At 47.1% G+C, this 26,909-nt stretch overlaps 1 protein-coding gene across 5 annotated transcripts in view; it reads right to left on the minus strand.

Annotated features, from left to right (window-relative positions):
- Positions 1 to 26,909, minus strand: part of MPP7 (MAGUK p55 scaffold protein 7) — a 239,591-nt gene that overhangs the window by 121,413 nt on the left and 91,269 nt on the right. For all 5 annotated transcript variants that reach the window (XM_051821591.3, XM_008268037.5, XM_089311856.1 and 2 more), the window contains exon 3: positions 26,704 to 26,822. In XM_051821591.3, coding sequence (XP_051677551.1) covers positions 26,704 to 26,822 — 119 coding nt within the window. The remainder of the gene's footprint in view (positions 1 to 26,703; positions 26,823 to 26,909) is intronic.

A 26,909-nucleotide genomic window follows, 5' to 3' on the forward strand; every position in this document is an offset into this window, starting at 1 on the left:
AAGGACACAAGGGCCCAGACAGGACAACGGCTGGGGTCAAAAGCAGACGAGGAGCCCCCGACCCCAACCCGTGGCCTCCTTTACTCTGGCTGGTGAATTCTCAGGCAGCCTTTAGAGGGGATGGTATTCAACGGGCTCCGCGGCCACTTACTTACCAAAACTCCCTGAATCAGAGCAAACGCCACCGCCACCTCTGTCTACTATCTGGAAACAGACAATTTAAGCCCCAAGGACCTGTCTGCATCTCAGTTATCATTTTAGACTTAAGTAAGTGATTATTTGAGGACCAATTCCAAGAGACCACCATGCAAGTTGTTTCCTCCTCTTCTTCTTTTTCTTCTTTTTTTTTTTAAGATGCATGGAGACAGGGAGACAGAAAAAGAGAGAGATCTTCCATCTGCTGGTTCACTCCCCAGTGGCAGCAATGGCTGGGGCTGGGCCAGGATGAAGCCAGGAGCCAGGAATTCCATCTGGATCTCCCACGTGGGTGCAGGGCCCCAAGCACTCAGGCCATGCTCTGCTGCTTTCCCAGGCACATCAGCAGGGAGCTGGATCAGAAGAAGAGCAGCCGGGACTCTGCCGAACCAGCGCCCACATGGGACACCAGCGTCACAGGCAGCAGCTTAACCCACTGTACCACAACGTCAACCCCCACACAGGCTTTCACCACCGGAGCCGCATCACCTAACACGACGCGTGACATGCATTTGAATACCTTTTACGTCAATGAGCCAGGTAACATTTTCCATCCCTTGGAAACAAACTACATTATTAATCATAAATACCACCGCCACAAAGCTCTTTATGCGACCCAAGGAAATTTCACAAGCATTTTTCACAGGGCTATGGCCCGGGTTTGTTTCTTTTCTTTTTAGCCCAGTGGACTGACAGACGGACAAGCATCTCCCGGCTGAGTCTCGGGCTTCCTAAAGCAATGGGCACCATCTAGTGGAAGCACCTCAGATTGAAAGGTATCTGGAGACATTACCCAAATTCACCAAGCACGCCAGGGGGACCAACTAGAGATTTATTCAAAGGAAAAGCCAAAGACGCATGTTCAACTGCGTCAGGGGATGAAAATCCCATTTTTACTATCTAGATCATTTATAACCAACCAATTGAAATAGAGGAAATTCACAAGCAAGTTTTCATGTTAGCAGTTAACACCCTTTAATTCTGAAAATGCCTTCTCAGAAAGAAAAAGTATGAGGAAAAAAGTTATTATGCAGGCTATGCCTCCAAGGTACAAAAGAATATGAAGTTATAATTAAAATACTGACTGCCTATGAAAATACACAGTTTGACATTGAAAGCTACATGATTTTTGGTAAGTAGGAAGGCTCTGCATCAGGAGTGTGTGTGTGTGTGTTGTACTTTGATTCAGGAAACCCTTGCTTGCTGCCCTCCCAGGTGCATTAGCAGGGAGCTGAATCAGAAATGGAGTGGCTGGGAGTTGAACTGGTACCCATAAGGGATGCACACGCTGCAAGCGTTGGCTTAACCTGTTGTGCCACAGAGCCGGCCCCCAGTGTCTTCCTCTTAAAGGCTTCTGACCATCAGGGACACGTTTTACATCCACCTAAGTTTTCTTGATTACACCAGTCATGTGACCATAAGTGACATCAAAGGGCAGGGAAGACCAATCTCACATGCATCTGTGAACATTAGAACATGATGGATGGATGAATGGATGGGTGATGGATGAGTGATGGGTGGGTGATGAGTGGGTGGGTGATGAGTGGGTGGATGAATGCATGTGTGGATGGGTGGATGGATGGGTGGATAGAGGGATAGATAGATGGTTGGGTGGATGGATGGATGGGTAGATAGGCAGGTGGATGGATGGGTGGGTGGAGGAATGGATGTGTGGATAGATGAATGGATGGGTGGATAGTTGAGTAGATGAGTGGATGGATAGGTGGATGGGTAGACAGGCAGATGATGGATGGATGGATGGACAGACAGGTAGATGGATGCATGGGTGGATAATGGGTGGATAGACAGATAAAGATATGAAATACTTTTTTGACTGACAATAGATAATTTGAAATTTACACAAAATCGTATAATTTCACTTGCAGGATTTTTATTAATAATAGTTACACTAATATATTATTTATACAATCAATTATAATGAGATATTTAAGTAACATTTTGAAACTGCTAAAAATATTTAATTTAAAAATGTTGAAGATTTTAAAAATATTTTATGTGAAAATGGAAAGCCATAAGACCAATGTAATTCAACTGCTTCCTTGGATGGTGTGTTCCTTCTAAACCATGATCACCACTCAACACTCCTAATTCCTACTTCCTTTATTGACCTGTCAGTCATAGGACATAGTGACAACTGACCTATTAACAATAACTTTCCATTTTAAACCAGCTGGATAAAAAAAATGTATTGTCATGTCATAAAGATGTCAGAATGAGTAGGTGGGCCATTTGCCGCGGCTCACTTGGCTAATCCTCTGCCTGCGGCGCCAGCACCCCGGGTTCTAGTCCCGGATGGAACACCGGATTCTGTCCCGGTTGCTCCTCTTCCAGTCCAGCTCTCTGCTGTGGCCCAAGAAGGCAGTGGAGGATGGCCCAAGTGCTTGGGCCCTGCACCCGCAGGGGGGCCAGGAGGAGGCACCTGGCTCCAGATCGGTGCAGCGCCGGCCGTAGTGGCAATTTGAGGGGTGAACCAATGAAAGGAAGACCTTTCTGTCTCTCACTGTCTGACTCTGTCAAAAAAAAAAACAAACAAACAAACAAACGAGTAGGTGGGGAAAAAAAACTACATTCATCAGTTCTCTGTGCATAACCCTGATATTTCAGTACGCAAATCCTCTCAGTCAAGCAATCTCTCCCCAGCATCTAGGATGCTTGGGGTGACATGGATGTAGCAAGGAGAAACCACACACACACCCTGCCCAGGGGAGCTTCACTCCCTGAACCACTGTACCCATTACTGGGCCAGGTGCGAAAAAACGTGATATAGATGCTCGCCACCAAAGGGGAACATGAGATCAGCGCGGCGGCACCAGGGGAGCCCTTGGGAGCTAGCACATAAAAATAAACCAGACCTCAGACTTGGCCGGGGGCTACACCCGCCTCAGCCTCCCAGACTAGCTCCCCGGGTTGCACGGTGTCTCCATAAATGCGCCCTTTCCTTCTGCGTTTCAGACAGAAGGCAGACTTTCCGTATGGATGTACGTTTTCACACTTAGGATGAATGACCGGGAGGAGGGGCAGCAGCACACACCTGGAGTTATTCAGAATATATAAACAGGGACCCGGGATCAGAACACGGAAAGGAATTCCCATAAATCAACTGGAACAGGCAAATGACCCAAAGGGGCTGAGGGGAACAGGCACGGGGTGTACAAAGGAAGCTGGCCCCCAAAACCACTCTCAGTCTTTAGGTAAACAGAAAACTGGAATGAGGAGGCATCACGGCAGATGGTCCTGCTGGACAAAATGCAGGCTGGACTGTTAGCAAGTGGACGGGAAGTTGTTGGCACCCTCCTACTGGAATTTGGTCGGATCACTCAGAAGCGCAAACTAGCAAACTGCAGGGTGCACATCCCCAGGCCCAGCCACTCCTCTCCTGGGGGCGAGGCTGAGGGAGAGTCACACAGGTTCTCAAAGGGATGTACACACGAGTCATACACTGCAGGACCTCTAACAGTGACGTGGACGTGACGATGGGGAGCAGCGGGTAAAGTCCCTGCCTGCAGCACCGGCGGGTTGCTCCACTTCCAATCCAGCTCCCTGCTAATGCGCCTAGGAAAGCATCAGAGGATGGCCCAAGTGCTTGGGCCCCTGCACCCCATGGGAGATGGGAAGAAGCTCCTGGCTCTGGCCTGGCCAAGTGCTGACCATTACAGCGTTCTGGAGAGTGAACTAGTGCATGGAAGATAAACCCTCCCCCCTTTCTCCTTCCCTCTCTCTCCCCTCTGACTTTCAAATAAAGGAAACAACAACAACAACAACAACAAAAAGATGGTCTCAGAACATGGGACTTGTGGACACATAGGACAACTTTCATTGAAAATATTATTCACTAGCAGGAGAACAGAATATTTTTAAATGATGCATTTATTTGAGAAAGGCAGAATTACAGAGACGGAGGGAGGGAAGGAGAGAGGGAGGGAGAGAGAAAGGGAAGTCTTCCATCCACTGCTTCGCTCCCCAAATGGGCGCCAATGGCCAGGACTGTGCCAGGCCGAAGCCAGGAGCCTGGAGCCAGGAACTCAGTCTGGTTCTCCCATGTGAGCAGCAGGGACCCAAACACCTGAGCTGCTATCCACTGCTTTCCAAAGGCACATTAGCAGGCAGGTGGGTTGGAAGTGGAGCAGCTGGGACTCGAACTGGTGCCCATATGGGATGCTGGCACTGCAGCAGTGGCTTAACCCACTGCACCACTACACGGGTCCCAGAGAACAGATCACTTGTGATCTCGTCTTTGTGTAATGCCAAATGTAGCAACATCAATGTCTGCATAAGAGCTTTTTGTACCAGCAAAAACTAAACAGGCTGAAAGCAACTGTATGTGCTAAGTCTTCACAGAACAAAGTTTAAAACAGACAAAAGAACAGCTCATGCTATTTGTGAATCTAAACTCCAGCTGGGAGTTTACCTCTAGCAGGTGAAGCAAAGGAACAGGAAGAGTCACATTTGGGCAACACTTTCTCTCTCCCTCTCATTTTGAATGCTCCGAGTATTCCACAACATCCTGAAAGTGGAGGAGAAGTTAGCGCACTTAGCCAACTCGAGGACTTTTCAGGAACACCTAATCATGAACTGCACTGATTTTCACTGTGATTTTATAGAATAAGACCAAGGACATTAAAAGGCAAGGACAAAAATGTATTAAGGCAAGAAAATGTCATCCCGGAAAAACCACGTAGTCAAAGGGTGGGAACCCTGGCATCTCATGTCTAACAAAATCCAAGACGAGAAATTCAGGATGACGATGGAGGAGGAGGAGGATGACGATGGAGGAGGAGGAGGACGACGATGGAGGAGGAGGAGGAGGAGGAGGAGGAGGATGACGACGATGGAGGAGGATGACGATGGAGGAGGATGAGGAGGAGGAAGATAATGATGATTTACTAGGTACCAGACACTAAGCACATTTCATGTAGTAATTTATTTACGCTCACAACCACCATGCAAAGTCAGTACTAGTAATATCCCCATTTAGTGTATAAGGCAAGTAAGGCAGTGAAGTAAAATAGTATGACAATATTATGGAGATGGGTCTTGTAGTACAGCAGGGTAAGCCATCGCTTGGGACACCTACATTCCATATCACAATGCCTAGGATCAAGTTCTGCCTCCACTTTCAATCCAGCGTCCTGCCAAAGTGCACCCAGGGAGGCAACAGATGATGGCTCAAGTGCTTGAGTCTTGCCACTCACGTGGGAGAGCCTGGTGGAGTTCTGGGCTCCTGGCTAAGGCTTTGCCCAGCCCTGGCTACATACACCCAAGAAATGCCCACAACAGCTAGGGCTAAGCCAAGGCTGAACCCCATCTGGGTGTCTGCCATCGGTGACAGGGACCCAAGCACTTAAGCCATCACCTGCCTTCCTGAGCGTACGTTAGCAGGAGGATGGAAGGGAACCAGAGATTTTATTTGATTCCAGGCACCCAGATATGGGATGCGGCATCCCAAGCTATAGCTTTACCTGTTGTGCCACATCTAACCTTGAGTTTTCCTTGGACAGAACTTGTGAGAGGTGTGCAACAGCCTGTACACATGTCCTCCGTGCCACATCCCATCCCAGTCCTCTCCTGTCTAGGCCCTCTTTCTTCTTAACGCCTATGCAGTCAGTCACTTCCACATGGACTCCTATCAGACACAGTGTAGCTTTCTGTACGGAGCACATTAGAAATGGATGCTTCTCCATTCTATACAGAAATCACTGCAATTCAGTTAGATATCCTATACATAATTTAAATTGGGGCTGATGTTGTGACTTAGCGGGTTAAGCCACTGCCTCTGATGCTGGCATCCCATTTTGGAGCACTGGTTCGAGTCCCAGCTTGCTTAGCTTCCAATCCAGCTTCCTGCTAATGCACCTAGGAAGACAGCAGATGATGGCTGAAGCGCTTGAGTCCTTGTCATCCATGTAGAAGACTCAGATGGAGTTCTTGGCTCCTGGCTTCAGCCTGGTCCAGTCTAAGCTGTTGTGGGCATTTGGAGAGTGAACCAGCAGATCAATCAATCAATCTCTTTCTCTCTCTCTCTCTCTCTCTCTCTCTCTCTCTCTCTCTCTCTCCCCCCATCCCACCTTCAGTTAAATAAATAAATAAATGGATAAATAAATAAACATTTAAGAGAATAATTTAAATAGAATAAAAGAAGTCACCCCATCTCCCCCAAGCAAGTTTGTGAGGACAAGAACTGAGATGTCTTAAGATTTCTTAGCCAGAGGAAAACAAATCATGGAGATTGATTTGTTTGCAATGATTCCAAAATGTCCCGGGGTCGACGTACTTGGAGAACCAATGTGGGTGCCAGGACCACCCTGTGCAGTGCTGCCTGGCAGTGGGATGTGAGCCGCCACCTGCCCTGCCTTAGAGCCTGGACCCAAAACTGTGCAAGCTGGAGACTGGGACCCAGAGGGAAAAACCCGGGGCACACACACACCTCACCCACCCGGTCCTTCTACCGGATATGGGCAATCCCTTAGGAGAGCCTTGGCAAGCCCGCGTGTGGTGGCAGAAGCCATCTCCCTGGCCCAGCAACCCCACTGTTGGGTGGAATGTGCACAGACACAGCCTCCCTCCCTACTGGAATTCCTATTCTCCACAACCAGAGAGAAACAGAAACCACCTAGACAGGAAGTCGGGGTGTGGGAGACTCCCTGACTTCATGCAGGTCGCGAACGAACTGTTCCTAAGTCGGGAACTTCTAGAAAGCCCCATGCTTGTTTCTGGGGGAGCATGCAGACTCTCCGTGATTGAATCACAGATGCACCCAAGCAGAAGATGGCTGCTTTGGCACTGAGCAGCCAATGGGTCTCCAATCCCTCCCTAACACGCCATGCCAATGCCTGCAGGAAGACACAGCAGCCTCATCAAGTGCTCCCTCATCTGGCTCCAATCCCCCTCAGCCCCACCCCAAGCCAGAGTCCAGAAGGGGACGGCACATGGCCGCTGTTTTGAGAGGATGATGAAAAGGGGCAACAGCTGACCCAGGGGCTCAGGAATTCCTGTCTTCAGCGGCCTTTCCACTTGTCTGCACCTGAGAAAAAACAAACATGCACACGCTAATGAAGGTAGCACTTCCTCCGGCTGCTCCGACATGGCTGGCTGCACGGTCACCTCTGATTGGCCAAGGGCCCTCACCAGCTGCGGACAGCCAAGGGTGCCTGGCGTCACACAGGTGGGCACGTGTCACTCACGACGTCTGGCTGTCTTTTTCCTCCCACCCAAGGCAAACAGTATTTCAGACGCAAGTCATCCCTCCCTGCCCCAAACGGCACAGTCTGTGTCGGCCCAGTGTCGTGTGAAATCCTCTTTGAGCCTTAAATCTGACTCACGACTACACAAAAGTGTCCTTTGCCTCTTAGCGGGATGCCTTTTGCTGCTCCTAGACTAAAAAAAAGCGAGAGGAACTGAAGTGCCTTAAAGGAGGAATTTATGAAATCAGAGCTCAGTAGAAGTATTTCTTTTGTTAATAACTTGACTATATCAATTAACCTGGAAGTAACTACTTCAAGGGAAACCTCATGGCGCTAATTATTAACAAAATGTGAATTACTGAAAGACCGGGAGATCAGGCATTAACCCTCAAACTGGTTTTCCACTTTCTCAAATTTCCAGGTTGGAGATAATCACATTTTAAAAGTATATTTTTGTTCACAAGTGGCCCTATGAGCATAGGTTCAGAATTCATTTGGACTCAAGACTAAGATATTCACTTTTAGGTTTAACCAGAATTCACAGGCATTAAAACCTTCACACTTTTCTCCTACTAGTTCAGCTAATGCCCACAACTTCAGGGATGTCATGAAAATCAACATTTCAGGGCTGGGCACTGTGGTGCAGTGGGTTAAGCTGCCCGTCTGGGATGCCCACATCCCATATTGAGTCCTGACTCCGCTCCTGGTCCAGCTTCCTGCTAACGTGCAGGCTGGCAGGAAGCAGATGAAGACCCAAGGACTTGAGTCCCTGATGCCCATATGGGAGACCAGGATTGAGTTCTGGGCCCCTGGCTTTGGCCCACCTCTACCCTGGCTGCTTCAGGCATTTGGGGAGTGAATCAGCAAGTGGAAGATCCTCCCTCCCTCCCTTCCTCCCTCTCTTTTCCTCTCTCTCACTCGCTCTTTCCGTCACCGTCATTCTTCCTTTCAAATAAATAAAAACAAATAAACATTTTTTTAAAAATCAGGACATGCTTTAGAAGAGGAACTGGGTATTTTGGATTACAAATACAATTTCTCCATGATATTAAGCAGTGGGGATTCCTGTCATGTTACAGATAAAACTGGGAATCTGTGTTACCCCAAAAGAGTGTTCATCTTTGTTAGGATAAAGGAGTAGACAGAGGCAGCTAAGAGATTATCACCTGGACGAGGTTATGTGTAGTCCTGCGGTTTAGAGCAGACTGGTCAATAAATTACAGAATTTAGAGGAAAGAAAGATTAACCGTGACATAGCCATGATTTCTTCTTCTTCTTCTTTTTTTTTTTTTTTTTTTTTTTTTTTTTGACAGGCAGAATGGACAGTGAAAGAGAGAGACAGAGAGAAAGGTCTTCCTTTGCCGTTGGTTCACCCTCAGAGACCGCGCTGATCCGGTACTTACCCTGGTCTCCCATGGGGTGCAGGGCCCAAGCACTTGGGCCATCCTCCACTGCACTCCCTGGCCACAGCAGAGAGCTGGCCTGGAAGAGGGGCAACCGGGACAGACTCCAGTGCCCCGACCGGGACTAGAACCCGGTGTGCCGGCGCCGCTAGGCGGAGGATTAGCCTAGTGAGCCGCGGCGCCGGCCCATGATTTCTTCTACTGAGGTGTGTGGAGCCCTGTTTTCTTTGAATGAAACGGATCAAGACAGGAAGCAAAGTGAATTCCTTTTAGCTTAATTTGCAAAGTTTTCAAGTTCAGAAAGAAACCCACCAAAAGGCCCCCACCAGAAAGGAAAACACATAACCCACACAATGTGAGGGAAGATTTGCAAACTATACACCTGATGAGGACCCTGTGTCCACAGTGAAGACAGAAACTCTTACAAAGTCAGTAATATGAAGGAAAACAACCAAACTGGAAGGCTGGCACCGGGAGTCTCCCGGGTCGGCTCCAACACGCAAAGACCTTTTGGAAGTCACCACTGCAGTCCTGATAACAAGAAGGCAGAGCACACTGAAAAAGCGACGGCTTGTCCCAGATTGAACAGAGACCCGAAAACACAGGTAAAACCCTAGAGCGATGGGTGTGGGTGGGGGTGGGCTCAGCGGGTGCAGAAGCTGCCGCAGCCAGGGACCCTGAATGCAGACTTGGGGGGGCTGCTGGGGGCCGGCCTCGGAGGGCTCCTGCCCCATTTTCCTCCGAGAGCCCCACCAAGTTCTCACAGGTGAAGAGGGGGAAAATCCCCTACTGTTTCCACCGGGGGAAAGGAACAGGAGCCATTTCACCACACACGCCATACAGATGCCTAGAGCCTTCTGCAGACCAAGGCCCTGCCCTCAGAGGGAAACTGCTTTGGAGCCAGCGCTGTGGTGCAGTGGAGTTAAGCCACCACTTGTGCCACCGGCATCCCCTATCGGGGCGCTGGTTTGAGACCTAGCTGCTCTGCTTCCCCCCAGCTCCGTGCTAACGTATCTGGGAAAGCAGCAGAAGATGCCCCGAGGGCTTGGGTTCCATCCAACCAGGTGGAAAACCTGGATGGAGTTCGCGGCTCTTCAGCCTGGCCCAGCCCCAGCCACTGCAGCCTTTGGGGGTGGGGGGTGGGGTTTGCTGAATCAGCAGATAGAAGATCTCTCCCTCTCTCTCTCTCTCTCTCTCTCTCTCTCTCCGCCCCTCTGCCTTTCAAATTAACAAAGGGAGGGAGGGAGGAGGGAGGAAGGGCAGGCAAATACTGCTTTCCCAGAGCTTTGCTTGATGTGAGGAAAAGGTAATGAATGAGACAACTATAACTCATTTTATCACTCTTAAAAGATTTATTTATTTGAGAGGCAGAGTTACAGAGAGAGAGAGGGAGAGACAAAGAGATTGCCATCCACTGGTTCACTCCCCAAATGGATGCAACGGCCAGAGCTAGGACGATCCAAGGCCAGGAGCCAGGAGCTTCTTCCAGGTCTCCCACACGCTGGCAAGGGCCCAGGCAGGGAGCTGGATCAGAAGTGGAGCAGCTGGGACACGAAATGGCGCGCTTATGGGATGCCGGTTCTGCAGGCGGCGGCTTAACCTGCTATGCCACAGCGCCAGCCCCCATTCTATCATTTTGCCTCGCCTAACGGAGTGAAACAAAAAGCAAACAAGCAAACAAAAAAGCGGCTAACACATGCCTCAGAAAGTCACAGCCCGGGAAGGGACTCGGGCCGGTAAAACACTAACATTTAATTAAAAGATTATGGAACATTTCCTCTCCCCGACAACTCATCACCATCAGCGGGGCTCCAATAAAGTGTCAGAGGATTAGAACTGGGAGAGCTACAAGACGCAGATCTGCAGACAGACTTCTACAGGCGCCCAAAGGCACCAGGTTAGGGGGCCGGGGAAGGCATGATGGAAGCCAAGCTCCCTGGCACTGACAGCTCCCGTGAACGCTAAACACAGCCCAGGTCCAAGCCGTATTAACATAAAAACTCACACTAACAGCCTAATTAGCTCAGTGCCTGGTACCTCATATATCACGGTTCGCTTTCAACAAGAATTTACAAGGCATGATAAAAAGCAAGGGAAACGCAGTCGGACGAGACAACCCGAGGATCCGAAGCAGACGCAGACAGGACCCGGGTTTTAGAACTATGAAGCAGGGAATTTAATACAAGCAGGATTAGTATGCCACTAATCTAATGGGGACTAATTAGTATACGACGGGCTCTAACGGGAACAGCACACAACAGGCAAGAGAGAATGAGTAATGTGAAACAGAGACGGAAACTCTGAGAGAGGAGCGACGTGGAACACGAGAAATAAAAAACACTGGGACAGAAATGAAGACTGTCTTTGATGTGTGCATCGGGAGACTGCACGTGCCCAGGGAGAGCTTGAAGATACGCTACCAGAAGCTTCCCAAACCGAAATGCAAAGAGAAACAAGGAAGAGAACTTGTCCCAAGGACAGTTACAAAAGGTGTGACGTGGCCAGCGCCGCGGCTCACTAGGCTAATCCTCCGCCTAGCAGCGCCGGCACACCAGGTTCTAGTCCCGGTCGGGGCGCCGGATTCTGTCCCGGTTGCCCCTCTTCCAGGCCAGCCCTCTGCTGTGGCCAGGGAGTGCAGTGGAGGATGGCCCAGGTGCTTGGGCCCTGCACCCCATGGGAGACCAGGAAAAGCACCTGGGTCCTGGCTCCTGCCACTGGATCAGCGCGGTGCCCCGGCCGCAGCGCGCCGGCTGCAGCGGCCATTGGAGGGTGAACCAACGGCAAAGGAAGACCTTTCTCTCTGTCTCTCTCTCTCACTGTCCACTCTGCCTGTCAAAAAAATAAAAAAAATTAAAAAAAAGGTGTGACGTATATATCACAGGAACGTCAGAAGCAGAGAGAAAAACAAGTTAAAAAAAAAAAAAAAAGGAGAGAAAAGAGCAGAAGAAACACCTGAAGTAATGATGGTTTTTTCTAACTTTCTCTCCAAAGTTAGAAACTAATACTGGGGCACAAATCCAGGAAGCTCAACGAATACCAAGCAAAGTAACCGCCAAAGAAGCTATACCTTGGCCTATCACATTCAAACTGCAGAAAACTAAACACGAAGATAAAAATCTCCAAAGAGGCCACTGGAGGATTAGCAGGACCATGGACCTCCAGAAGACCCGGCTAAGAATCACCCCGGAAGACTCATCAGAAACTAGAAGCCATGAGAGAATGAAGTGGAATAGTTGAAGTGATGAAGAAAAAACCACCACTCTGAAATTCTTTACCCAGTGAGATGAAAATGAGGGAGGAATAAAAGCGATTTCTAAAGATTTATTTATGTATTTTGTAAGCCAGAGATAGAATGACAGAGAGAGATCTTCCATCCGCTGGTTCACTCCCCAGATGGCCACCATGGCCACAGCTGGGCAGACTGAAGCCAAGAGCCAGGAGCTTCATCCCCACTCTGCCATGTGGATGACAGGGGCCCAAGCACTGAGGCCATCCTCGGCTGCTTTTCTCGGGAGCATTAGCAGGGAGCTGGATCAGAAGTGCAGCAGCCGGGACGAGAACCTGGCCTGTCGCAGGCAGCAGCTTTATCCGCTACACCACAGCAGCGGCCCCCGTGAAAACAAATTCATTCACACACATAAAAACTCAAGGCATTTACTGCCAGTAGACCTGTCTTTCAAGACAAGTTAAGAGAAGTTCTTGGCCGGCGCCGCGGCTCAGTAGGCTAATCCTCCGCCTTGCGGCGCTGGCACACCAGGTTCTAGTCCTGGTCGGGGCGTCAGATTCTGTCCCGGTTGCCCCCGTTCCAGGCCAGCTCTCTGCTGTGGCCCGGGAGTGCAGTGGAGGATGGCACAAGTGCTTGGGTCCTGCACCCCATGGGAGACCAGGAGAAGTACCTGGCTCCTGCCATCGGATCAGCGCGGTGCCCCGGCCGCAGCACACTGGCCGCGGCGGCCATTGGAGGGTGACCCAACGGCAAAGGAAGACCTTTCTCTCTGTCTCTCTCTCGCACTATCCACTCTGCCAGTCAAAAAACCAAAAAAACAAAAAACAAAAAAAAAAGAGAGAGAGAGAGAGAAGTTCTTCAGAGAGACAGGAAAAAAGCCATAGGTCAGACACTTACACAGAGAATTGAAGGTCAGAAAACGAATAAATGAAAATGAAACAATATTATTCAAAGCAATAATAGCAAAAAAAATAGTATTGGGTTACTAACGTGCAGATGAAAGAAGGGCAGCAGTGTTACAGTGGATGGGAAGGGAAAAATTGAGACTGCTTTGACACGCGACACCTGTACTACCTGTGAAACAGGGGAGTGTGGCTTGAAAGGGGACCTGCATTACATACGGAACAAAGACATATGTTTGACATATGACAAACATGAAAAATTTCATTTAAAAACTATGTTGGAGGTATGTGCTTGGCCCAGCAGTTAAAATGCCAGGGAAGGGCCAGCACCTCACATTGTGAGGCCTGGGTGTGAAACCCGACCCTGCTCCGGACACCAGGTTTCCACCAGTGCATACCCAGAAAGGGCCTGGTGAGGACTCCTGTCACTCACGTGGGAGAGGAAGCTGGGGGCCAGGTGGTTTCGTTTTGAGAATGAACTACAGGACAGGAGCCCTCTCTCTCTTTTTCTTTTTTTGGTGACAGGCAGAGTGGACAGTGAGAGAGAGACAGAAAGAAAGGTCTTCCTTTGCCGTTGGGTCACCCTCCAATGGCCGCCGCGGCCGGCGCGCTGCGGCCGGCACACCGCACTGATCTGAAGCCAGGAGCCAGGTGCTTCTCCTGGTCTCCCATGCAGGTGCAGGGCCCAAGGACTTCGGCCATCCTCCACTGCACTCCCGGGCCACAGCAGAGAGCTGACCTGGAAGAGGGGCAACTGGGACAGAATCTGACGCCCCGACCGGGACTAGAACCCAGGGTGCCGGTGCCGCAGGATGCGGATTAGCCTAGTGAGTCACTGTGCCGGCCTCTCTCTTACATAAACATTTTCAAAATTAAAGTTAAAAAATTAAAAGTATGTAGAAATGCTAAGGCAGCAAAACAAATGAAATCATAGAAAAGGTTCAACTGAAAATAGAGGACAGGGGCCAGTGCTGTGGCATAGCAAATAAAGCTGCAGCCTGCAGTGCCAGGATCCCACATGGGCATGGGTTCGAGTCCCGGCTGCTCCACTTCCGATCCAGCTCTCTGCTATGGCCTGGGAAAGCAGTAGAGGATGACTCAAGTGCTTGGGCCCCTGGCTCTTGGCTTTGGATCGACATAGCTCCAGCTGTTGCAGCAATCTGGGCAGTGAACCAGTGGATGGAAGACTCCCTCTCTCTCTGCCTCTAACTCTGCCTTTCAAATAAATAAATAAACCTTTAAAAAGAAATAAAAAAAAAAGAGGACAGAAAGAGAGCAATCAAAATAAATAAATGTAAAGAATGAAAATCAGTTGTTGGCCAGCACCACGGCTTACTTGGCTATTCCTCCGCCTGTGGCGCCAGCACCCCGGGTTCTAGTCCCGGTTGGGGCGCCAGTTCTGTCCCGGTTGCTCCTCTTCCAGTCCAGCTCTCTGCTGTGGCCCGGGAGTGCAGTAGAGGATGACCCAAGTGCTTGGGCCCTGCACCCGCGTGGGAGACCAGGAGGAGGCACCCGGCTCCTGGCTTTGGATTGGCGCAGCACACCAGCCGTGGTGGCCATTTGGGGGTGAACCAACGGAAGGAAGACCTTTCTCTCTGTCTTTCTCACTGTCTAACTCTGCCTGTCAAAATAAATAAATAAATAAAAGGATCTATTCCTTCTTTGTTAAAAAAAAAAAAAGAAAATCAGTTGTCAACATGGGAAATATTAACCCAATTATATTAACAATCACTCCAAATGTGAATGGTATAAATAAACCAATGAAAAGAGGCTGTCAGAGTAGACAAAAAGGAAGACTTAGCTATATCTTGTCTATAAGAAATTTTCTTTAAATAAAGGTACAGACAGCTAAAAAGAAAAAGGAAGGAGAAAGATAAACCACAATAATACTAACCAAAAGAAAGCAGAAGCGTGTATGTGTGTGTGTGTGTGTGTATTTCAGGAGCCTCAAAATGAAGATTATCAAAAATACAGAACACAGAAAGGCATTACATAATGATTATGGTCAGTTCTCCAAGATTATTCTCCAAGAAGACACAACCATCTTTACTGTGTATGCACCTAACAATAGAACATTAAAATACATGAAGCAAAACTAATAAAACTCAAGGACCAATGAACAAATCCATCACCATACAGGCTGAGCACACCAAGTACAACAATCCGACATGGCACTCAACAAGTTTCAGATTTCAAAGCATTTTGGATTTCATATTAGGGATGTCCAACCAGGGAAGCCTCTGCAAACAATTCACAGAGATGCAGAATCTTAAACGCCTCTGGGTCCCAAGCACTTCGCATAAGGGGCACTCAACCTGTGCTCAGAAACTCTAACACTCCTCCACAGGCAAATAACAGATCCGGCAGGGAGGAAAATCGGTAAGGATATGGCTGAACGTAACACCATCAATCAACCCCATCTGACTAACACTTACGAAAGTTACTCTCATAATAGCAGTATATGCATTCTTTTCAAGTTCACATGGAATACTCACCAAACTAGATAACACCTTGGGCTATAAATCACAACCTAAATCTTTAAAAAAAAAATGGAAATCATACAGCACACACTCTCAGAAACACAGCAGGAGACATCTCCAAGCATTTAGAGAGTAAACAATGATTCTAAACAGCACATGGGTGAAATATTTATGTCATTTATTTGAAAGAGTTACAGAGAGAGGGAGAGACCATCCATCCGCTAGTTCACTACCCAAATGGCTGCAATGGCCAAGACTGAGCGAGGCCAAAGCCAGGAGCCAGGAGCTCCATCTGGGTCTCCCAGGTGAGCAGCAATGACCCAAGCACTTGGGCCATCTTCTACTGCTTTCCCAGGAGCACTAGCAGGGAGCTGGATCAGAAGTTAAGCAGCTGGGACTCAAATTAGTGCTCATATGGGATGCCAGTGTCACAGGCAGTGGCTCTATCTCCTGCTCCACAATGCTGGTTTCCAAAGAACTGAAGAATATTTTTACCTAAATGAAAATGTAACATCAAGATTTACAGAATGTTGCAAAGGCAGTGGTTAGTGGGAAATTTATATCACTGAATGCAGATATTAAAAACACGAAAATCTAAAACTGATCATCTAACCCTCCAGCTTTGGAAACTACAGAAAGAAGACTAAACAGAAAAGATAATAAAATTAGAGCAGAACTCAATGACACTAAAACAAGAAAGAGAGGAAGAAAACAGGAACACAGCAAAATCATAAGCTGTTTCTTTTAAAAATCAATAAATTGATAAATCTACAACCAGGATAGTCAAGCAAAGGGAAAGAAGACAGGAATTACTAACACCAATAATGACAGAGGCACCATCACAGACAATAAAAGCACAACAAAGCATTATTATGAATAATTCTCAAATTTGAAAATTGAGAAATTTAAAAATCTGAATAAGTCTATACTAGTATCTGTTAAAGAACCTGAACCAAAAATTAATAGATTTCTAAAACAACAAGCACCAGACCTAGACGGTTTCCCTGATGAATTCTAGAAAACATGTAAGGAATAAATTTTATCAATTCTCTACTATCTCTGTTAGGGAGAAAAAAAAGTTAATCAAACAAAGAGTACACTTCCTAGCTTATCCTGTGAGGCCCGTAAGGTCCTGGGTTTCGGCACTAATGTAAGGCCGCCACAAAACACACCAGACACTGGAGTAAAGGAAAGGGTTTATTGGGGAAAACCTGCAGACCGGAGGGAAGGGGCGAGGAAGGAAAAAGAGAAAGGAGAGTGTAAGAGAGAGAGAGAGACAGAGAGGAGAGGAGCTAGCAAGGAGAGAAGAGAGAGAGCAGAGAGCAGAGAGCAGCCGAGAGAGGGAAAGGAGAGGAGAGGGGATCGAGAGAGAAGCCAAGAGAGAACAGAGAGACTGTAAGAGAGAGAGCCACGTGTTCAGGAACAGGTCCTTTTAAAACTTCGCCAGAGGGCGGGCAGGGAAGCAGGAGCAGCAAATCCCATTAGGATGGGGGTGGAGCTTGACAGCGGTGGTTGGGCCATGTGGCCACCTGGCTTCCAGCAATGGCGGTGGGGTCTAGAACCTAGGATGGTTGTCAGGGTGTAGATCGCACCATAGATAAAACTGAGCCATTTTCCTAACAAGGCCAGTATTACTCTACTGTCAAAATCAGACAAAGACATTATAAGGAGGCAAATCCACAGACTCTTGTATAAGCAGATGCAAAGATCCCCAATAAAACATTAGCAAATAAAATCCAGCAATGTATAGGATTAATTAAGTGTGATGTATTACAAGTTTGCAAAGGCTGGCTCAACCTCAAGAATTAATGTAATCCATAACAGCAACACTGAAAAAGTAAAATCATATGATCATATCAGTACTTACCAAAAACATTCAATACCCATTCATGATTTTAAAAACAAAACCTCAGCAAACTAATGACAGAAAGAACTCCCTCAACTTGGTAAAGAATATGTACAGGTTATCTACAGCTAACATAGCACTACTGATTAGAAACTAGATAATTTTCCTCTGTGATTGGTAACAAGGCAAGAATAGCCTCCCCCACTGCTATTCAACATTGTAGAGTCCTGGCTGATGTGATAAGACAATGAAAATAAACAAAAGACATACGGACCAAGAAAGAATACAGTTATTTTTGTTTACACATGATGTGATTGACTCTATAGGAAAATCCCAAACAACAAGAAAACTCTGGACACTAAAAAACTATTATAGCAAGAATGCAGGATACAAGGTTAATATACAAAAGTCAACTGCTTTCCTGTATACCAGCACTGAACAACTGAAATCAGAAATTAAAAATATAGTATCATTTCCAAGCTACAGTGTTCAAAATAAATATTTAAGTATAAATCTAACAAAATATGTGCAAAATATAAATAAGAAAATACAAAACTGTGGTTTTCAAAAAATCAAAGATCTCAATTGAGAGCTGTACCATGTTTATGGACAGGAATACACAATATTGTTAAGAAGCCAACTATTCCTAATTGATCTTGAAAATACGCAAACCTAATAGAAATCCCAGGAAGTTATTTTGTGAAAATGGCAAATGGATTCTAAAGTTTCTATGAAAAAGCGAAAGGGGGCTGGCTGGCACTGAGGCATAATGGGTGAAGCCACCACCTACAGTGCTGGCATCCCATGTGGGCTCTGGTTTGAGTCCCAGCTGCTCCACTTCCGATCCAACTCTCTGCTATGGCCTGGGAAAGCAGTAAAAGGTGGCCCAAGTCCTTGGGCCCCTGCACCCACATGGGAGACCCAGAGGAAGCTCCTTGTTCCTAGATTCAGTTTGGCACAGCTCCAACTGTTGTGGCCATTTGGGGAGTGAATCAGTGGATGGAAGACCTCTCTCTCTCTCTCTGCCTCTGCCTCTCTGTAAGTCTTTCAAGTAAACAAATAAAATGTTAAAAAAAAAAAAAAAGACAAAAGACTCACATGAGTCAGCACAATACAGAAGAAAAAAGTCAGAGGACTGACACCACCCTAACTGAAGATTTACTTTAAAGCCTCAGTAATCAATACAGCATAGAAAAGGTGAAAGAAGAGAGAAATCGGTAATGGCATGTAAAAGAGCACCCAGAAACTGACCCAAGCAAATAAAATCAGCTGACTTTTGAAGAGGATAGACAATTTAATGGAAAAATAATGGCCTTCTCTACAAATGATTTTAGAACAACAGGCTATTCATATGCAAACATTTCAACGAAGACACAATACTCACACCTTTTAAAAAAACAATTTAAAGTGTTTCATCACTCAACAGGAGCTCACATTCATTAGTGGTGTGAGTGAAAATGCTAAGGGTCACTTCAGAAGACAATTTGGAAGTTTCTTAGAAAGTCATTCTTACCACATGACCCAAATAGGACCTAACAATCCTGCTCCTTGGTACCTACCCCAAAGAGTTGAAAACCTACAGCCACACAAAAGCCTGCACACAAATGTTTACAGGAGCCTCATATGTAAGTGCTCAAAACTGGAAGCAATGAACACGACCTTCCACAGGTGAATGATGAAACACACTGTGACACATACCTAGAATGGAAGACTACTCAGCTAGGCAAGGAGGGATTGAAGCCCTACAAAGACTAGTTGGCACCTTAAATACATATTTCTAAGTGACAAAAGCCAATCTGAAAAGGTTACCTGCTATCTGCACTTGACTGCAACTATGTGACTTCTGCAAAAGATAAGACAGTTCAAACACTATAAAGATCAGTTTTGCCAAGGTGGAGAGAGGGGATGGGAAAGTAGAGGGAGTTTGTAGGGAGATGAAACTATTCTGTATGATACCACAATGGTAGACACACAACTACGCATTTGTCAAAACCCACAGAACTGCCCAGAGTGAACTCCAAGTTCACGCAATAATGAGATCAATATTGGTTCATTAATTATGCACATACCACACTAATGCAGGAGGTTAATAATAAGGGGAACTGGGGCAGAAGGAATATTCTGGAAGCTATACATGCCACCTGCTTCACTTTTCTGTAAATTTAAAACCATTCTAAAAAGTGAAAGTCTGTTCACTAAAAAGAATCTAATGGGGAAAAACTGACAAGGAATCCAACACACATTTCTCCAAAGATGCACAAGTAGCCGATAACCATGAAAAGATGGCTTGCATCATTCAGTCATCTGGAAAATATAAGTCAAAATCACAATGTCACTACGTACCCACTAGGGTAGGTGGAATCAAAAACTCAGATAAAAATATCTGGTGCGGGGCTGGCACTGTGGTGTAGCAGGTAAAACCACTGCCTGTAATGCTGGCATCCCATATGGGCACCAGTTTGAATTCCGGCTGCTCCACTTCTGATCCAGCTCTCTGCTATGGCCTGGGAAAGCAGGGAAGATGACCCAAGTGCTTGGGCTCCTGCACCCATGTGGGAGACCCGGAAGAAGCTCCTGGCTTCAGACTGGCACAGCTCTGCCCAATGCAGCCATTTGGGAAGTGAACCAGTGGATAGAAGACCTCCCCCCCACACACCTTTCAAATAAATAAATAAATCTTAAATATATATGTGTGTGTGTGTGTGTGCGTGTGTGTGTGTGTGTGTATAAATACTCACATATGCGGTACAGACAGGCACTGTGGTGCAATGGTTAAGCCATTGCTGGGGGGAATACCACATATCAGAGTGCCTGGGATGGAGTCCCACCTCCACTTAGCTTCCTACTAATTTGCTTGGGAAGCAGCAGATAATGGCCCAAGTACTTGGGTCTCTGCCATCCACGTATGAGACCCAGATGGAGTTCCTGAGCTCTTCCTGGTCCAGTTCTGGCCATGTGGTCATCTGGGGAGTGAACCAGTGGATGGAAGATATGTGTGTGTGTGTGTGTGTGTGTGTGTGAGACACTCTGCCTTTCAAATAAAAATAAATGAACTTTAAAAATATGTCAGTGAGGATGCAGAGAAATCAGAACCGTCATACCCTGCAGATGGAAAAACAAATCAGAGTAGCATCTCTGGGAAAGAGTTGGGCAGGTTCTTAAACGTGAAGCATGGATGTATCAGTTGACTCGGCTGTTCCACTCCCTGATACATACACAAGAGAACCGAAAACTAGGAACAAAAATGTGCACACAGAGGTTCTGTGCAACAGTAATTCGTAACAGCCTCAGGGGACACAGCCTGCGTGTGCTTCAATGACTAAAAGCGTAAACAGAACTCGGTACGACACACGGTACTATGTGGCCGCAAAAAAGAACGGTGCACTGGTGCGGGCTAGCATGTGGGCGGACTTTGAAAACAGCAGGCTGCCGGCGCCGCGGCTCACTAGGCTAATCCTCCGCCTTGCGGCGCCAGCACACCGGGTTCTAGCCCCGGTTGGGGTGCTGGATTCTGTCCCAGTTGCCCCTCTTCCAGGCCAGCTCTCTGCTGTGGCCAGGGAGTGCAGTGGAGGATGGCCCAAGTGCTTGGGCCCTGCACCCCATGGGAGACCAGGAGAAGCACCTGGCTCCTGGCTTCAGATCAGCGCGGTGCACCGGCCACAGCGCGCCAGCCGCGGCGGCCATTGGAGGGTGAACCAACGGCAAAAAGGAAGACCTTTCTCTCTCTCTCACTATCCACTCTGTCAAAAAAAAAAAAAAAAAAAAAAAAACCAGCAGGCTAAGCGATGGCAGCCAGTCAGTGAAGCACACATGTGACCTGTCTCTGTCAATGCAGAGAGAAGATCCAAGGCTGCTTGGGGCTGGGATTAAAGAGAGGACGCAGGGCTTGGCAGGGGTCAGCAAGGAGGTAATAAAAACATTCAAATCGTGGTAATGGCCACACAACTCTCATATACTAAAGCCCACTGAATTGGATGCTTTAAATGGGTTGACTCAATTATAACTTGACAAATCTGTTTCCACCTAAATGTTGATGACTATCCCTAACGGAGTGGCTGGGTTTCCCAAATGAAAACATCAATATCATACTCATTATGTATCGGAAATTCAAATTTAACTGGATGTTTTCCTGTATTTTACCTGGCAGCCTTACTCCCAGGTCCAGTATCTCTAACCTAGGACATAATTAGGCTCCGTTCAAGATTGGTATTATCCGGTGGGATATTGGCTCATGCTCCAAACAGCCAATCAACATAAGGAAAACTAAAATCACCTTTCGTCTCCTCTGAAGAGAGTTCGCATAGGTAAGATCTAGTACCTGGATCTTGCAGCTTCTGGAGATCTCCTGGATCCCTTTTCCTGACCCCCAGTAGCCAGGCTTATACACTGGCTGGGTGTCACAGCAGGAGGAGTTTCAACACGCTCATAACCAGCACACAGGCTGCTGAGCCCAGGCTGAAGACCAGGCCCCCTCTCCCAAGTCCAAATCCACTCCCCACTCCCAACATTTTGCCACCATCATCTCTGACCTGGACATCTCATGCCCCCTACTGGAGACAGCTGGCCGACGGACTTCCACAAGAAAAATATGCTACCTTCACTCTGCTGCTTTATGCCTTTCAATGCAATGCTGCCCACTGTCTTAGGATTAAGTCTACGCACCCTATGTGGTTCACAAGCCATTCAAAAACTGGCCTCTGCTCACCCTTCCTGCCACACTGTGCTGCCCATGGCCTTCCTCACTTCACACACCAGCCACAGAAGCTGCCAGCCTCCACGGGAGGGACTGGGCTCACCCTGGCCTGCCCTATCCCCCCCATCCCCAACCGCTCCCATGAATGTCCATGAATGAGCAACTCCCATTCAACATGGCAAGTTCATGCCAAAGACACCAAAGCTGCCATGGGCCGCTCGCTGGGACCAGTTGTTGAGCTGGTTGGGCACCTTGTACCTCTTAGAAAAAGAAAGCCCTAAGCATGATTTATTATGGAGTAGCTCACCTCTTGTGGGTAACCCCTCTGGGAAACTGGAGTGGAGACTACACAAGGCCAGGGACTGCACCTGCCATGGTGGACATCTGAGTCCTAGGGATCCGTTCAGGAACAGTACAGAGTAAGGACTCAGCAAATAGCACACAAATCAATCAAGCAATGATGAAAGTTAAAGCCATGATCCAATGTTATAAGAGTCTAGCTGAGGCCGGCACCGCGGCTCACTAGGCTAATCCTCCGCCTTGCGGCACTGGCACACTGGGTTCTAGTCCTGGTTGGGGCGCCGGATTCTGTCCCGGTTGCCCCTCTTCCAGGCCAGCTCTCTGCTGTGGCCAGGGAGTGCAGTGGAGGATGGCCCAAGTGCTTGGGCCCTGCACGCCATGGGAGACCAGGAGAAGCACGTGGCTCCTGCCATTGGATCAGCACGGTGCGCCGGCCGCAGCGCGCTGGCCGCGGCAGCCATTGGAGGGTGAACCAACGGCAAAAGGAAGACCTTTCTCTCTGTCTCTCTCTCACTGTCCACTCTGCCTGTTAAAAAAAAAAAAAAAAGAATCTAGGCCGGCGCCGCGGCTCACTAGGCTAATCCTCCGCCTAGCGGCGCCGGCACACCGGGTTCTAGTCCCGGTCGGGGCGCTGGATTCTGTCCCGGTTGCCCCTCTTCCAGGCCAGCCCTCTGCTGTGGCCAGGGAGTGCAGTGGAGGATGGCCCAGGTGCTTGGGCCCTGCACCCCATGGGAGACCAGGAAAAGCACCTGGCTCCTGGCTCCTGCCATCGGATCAGCGCGGTGCGCCGGTCGCAGCGCGCCGGCCATGGCGGCCATTGGAGGGTGAACCAACGGCAAAAGGAAGACCTTTCTCTCTGTCTCTCTCTCTCACTGTCCACTCTGCCTGTCAAAAAAAAAAAAAAAAAAAAAAAAAAAGAATCTAGCTGAGTATTCACCCTTAGCCCTTTAAGACTTGCATCACAGAAACACACATACTAATTCAACCATACTAGAAAAAATTTTTCTCCAAAATAGCAACTTGTGTTTGTGGAAATGCTTCAAAATCTCCAAAAAGATAAAATTCAGATTGATGCGTTTTCTTCCTTCTACCCTCAAACAGATATAAGACTACGTAAAAAAAACAGAGGAAGAGACGCAACCATTTAACACGTCCTAACAATTTCACAGTCTTATCCTAGAACTCCAACACAGTTGTGAGTTAGGAACAAAAACCTCTTGAGCAAACAGAACTAGCACTGTTATTTAAAAGAAATACAATATTTAAGCATGTCTTTATGCCACATCTTGCTGTAAAATAAATTTAAACAAGATCACAAAAACACGAGGGGAATTAATTAAAAGGGTCATGGAAAAACAGAATTAAAAGGTAAGTTTAATTTGCCATAAAAATTTCTTGAAATCCATGTATAATCAGACTCATAACATAACCGAGCAAAAGAAAATTTAAACTAGGAAATCTCATCAGGGAAAAACACAAGTAGAGAGGAAGTCGAGAAATGTGGTTAAAACACAATTTTAGGGGCCGGTACTGTGGTGGAGTGCATCCTGGCACTGCAGATCCAGCATCCCGTATGAGTGCCAGCTAGAGTCCCGGCTGCTCCACTTCTGATCCAGCTCTCTGCTATGGCCTGGGAAGCAGTAGAAGATGGCCCAAGTCCTTGGGCCCCTGCACCCACGTGGGAGACCTGGAAGAGGCTCCTGGCTCCTGGCTTTGTATCGGCACAGCTCTAGCCATTGGAGCCATTTGGGAAGTGAACCACTGGATAGAAGACCTCTCTCTCTCTCTCTTTCAAATAAATAAATAAACCTTAAATAAAAAAAAGGACACAATTACATGCATCGTGGGCCTGTAGATTTGCAGAAGCTGGGTCAGAAACACAGGTCTCACTCATGGGCAGGCTATCCTAGTCACCAGGTCATGAAGATTTTAATATCCTCGTCTTGCCACCCCTGTAAATGTGTGTATTTCCATCGATTATCTGTTCTTCTCTTTTCTCAGTGCTGCCTTCCTCCTGATACTTCTAAAATCTCATGCTCAAAGTCTTTATTATTCTTCAACTGCTCATCTGAACCTTTTTCTTTTAAAAAATATCCCCAGCTGACATCCTATAGGGTAACTATTTCTTTCCATAGACACTGTCTTATCCTGCGGGGTTCCTGCCGGAGAGTGGCTCCTGGGCGGAGGCACTGGGCCGCACCTGTCCCTGTCAGGCCGACTGTCAGTCGTACCCAAATCATCTCTTCTTATGTGTATGTCGCGTTACAACAAAAGTATTTCATACTGTGATGTGATTTACAATTTGTTTTATATAAACACAAAACACAAGGGCTACGGAAGGTGCATGTGAGAATAAAAGGGGCACACTGCGTCCACCCAGTTCTACATCACAGCTGCAAGTGCAGGCAAAAGAGCCTAAAAGCCAAGTCTTTTCCAAAGATTCACGCAGAAAGGTGGAAGGTCTCTACCCTGCCAGCCTTAAGCAGAGGCGCCTGGAACACAGCTGGGTGGTTTAGAGCTGCAATCCCAGGAGCGTGCTTCCTGGATGCATTCAGACTTTACGCAGCTGAAACAAATAGGACTGCAAGTCTGCGTCCGATGGCAGGCCAGAGTGCACTAGAGGAATGTCATAAAAACAACTGCAAAAGGACACTTTCTTGTAACTAGAGGAAAACATTCAGACTGCGTTAGTACTGTGTTAGTACTGACAACATCGAGTGGTCTGCTTCATCGTGTTTAAGAAACTGGACACCACCACCCTCCTGTATGCCCCCCACCCACCTATCACTGACATGTACTTTGGAAAACAGCCTACACTTAAACCCGACAGCCGGTGTAACTAAGAACTGTTTTCACGCACCAGTTTCACTTTTTAAACAAAAAATAACAACCATTTCTGTAGCTTTTGTACATCTTTAAGCCGTGTCACTTTCTCCTCAACACTTAATACTGCTTAAATTTTGCTTAAGCTACACGACCATGGAAGAACTGAGGTCTTTATTTGAAACTTAGACACAACCTTGGTAATGGGCATTATGACTTCCACTTTCCAGGTCAGAAAACTGAGATAGCAACTATACTGTGGCTAAATACTAGCGAGAAAGCATTCGTCACTTGGGGGCATGTCTACTTGATGATTACAGGATGATAACAGCAATTCAAATATGTTTTATTCCTCCTATCAAAAGATCAAATCAATAGAAATAGGTCCCTAGCTGGTGTACTTCCAATCTTCACAGGATTATTTTTTGGGACGGCCTCACCAAGTCGTAAGCATCATCAGTTACAATCCTGAGACCATGCCCAACCAATACCCAGAGAGCAGCTCACAACCTAAAATTCACTCATGAAACACAGCACCCTGGCAATTCTGTTGTTAAGGAAAAACAAATAAATGAACATTCTTGTCTTTCCATGTATTGCGCTAGGAAAATGTCACATGTGGACACTTTCACTCCTAGAGAATTGTCACACAAATTTCAGAAAATGTAGCAAGGAAAAAAAAAAACAAAAACAAAAGAAAAAAAAAAAAAAAACAGAACTATTCCATTCTGAGAAGCAATCAGCAACTCCAAACTCGCTCACTTTGAAACGCTGCACCTCCAGGAAAGGCCTCGTGTGGTGACAGGCAACCACAACAAATTCGGCTAATTAATTATGGGCCGGAGGAACACAGGGGCAGAGGTTTTCACCTCCTACGGACACAGGAAAGACTCTCGATTCCTTTCAGCCCGAGCAAAACGAGAGAAATGCAATTCATATTTCCAGAAGCAAGAGTGGCCTATTTTCCAGTGAGCTTCTCGCTCTCGGTTTCCTATTTTAAGAGGCCTGATGACTCCCAGCGTTGCGCCCGGATCTGGTTCCTGGTGGCTGATCATTTTCAAGCCGTGATGCTTTCCTACCACTGTCTCCAAAAACGGTTTTTATTCATACTTCGCCTCGGTGTTATTTATCTACAAAATACCATTTTCGGTGGAGTTGTGCCAGGGGAAGGGAACAGCTTACTAGAATTTCAGTTGACTTTGTTAAAGGAAATTATTTTAAATGAATGTGGCTACTGAACTGCTGCCATTCTTGACCTCAGAAAATATATTCCTGCTCGTTTGGACGGTGAACATTTATTTATTTAAGTTAAATTCCAGCTCGTGAATGCTGACCTTCGAGGAGTGTAAGCCTTCCTGCTACTATTTCATAGGCTTTTCCTAAACAAAAGCAACCACATGTTTGCTGTATTAGTAGGCACAGCCGGATCACCCCCATTAAGTGAAATCATCTAGGTATTTTTGGTAGAATCTTTAACAATTTCCACGCCTGTCAGTGAAATGGAAAGAGGCTGTCTTGTTTTTGCAGGGAGCAACAATTCGATCTCTGGTTTACTACATGGCGTGCAAAACATTTTTCCATATGCCTTTTTTTTTTTTTTTTGCAAAGAGAACCTGACATGGGCAGGGTTTACCTTGACCAGTGAATGCAGGCTTTTTTCACCAAACATGTCCCAGAGGAAGGTCAGGTCTTCCTGGCTGTCCACATGTGGCTGCAGCTGTGCTGCTAGAGCAGCCAACAGCTCACACAGACCTATAAAATGAAAATAAAACAGAGCGTCAGCTCAGGGTGATCTCATTAATTTCGCTGAAGGTGTGTGGCAGTGACGGCTGGAACCCG

The sequence above is a fragment of the Oryctolagus cuniculus genome, chromosome 13 (assembly GCF_051225735.1).
Source record: "Oryctolagus cuniculus isolate XC-2025 breed Fujian yellow rabbit chromosome 13, ASM5122573v1, whole genome shotgun sequence".
Classification (NCBI taxonomy): domain Eukaryota; kingdom Metazoa; phylum Chordata; class Mammalia; order Lagomorpha; family Leporidae; genus Oryctolagus; species Oryctolagus cuniculus.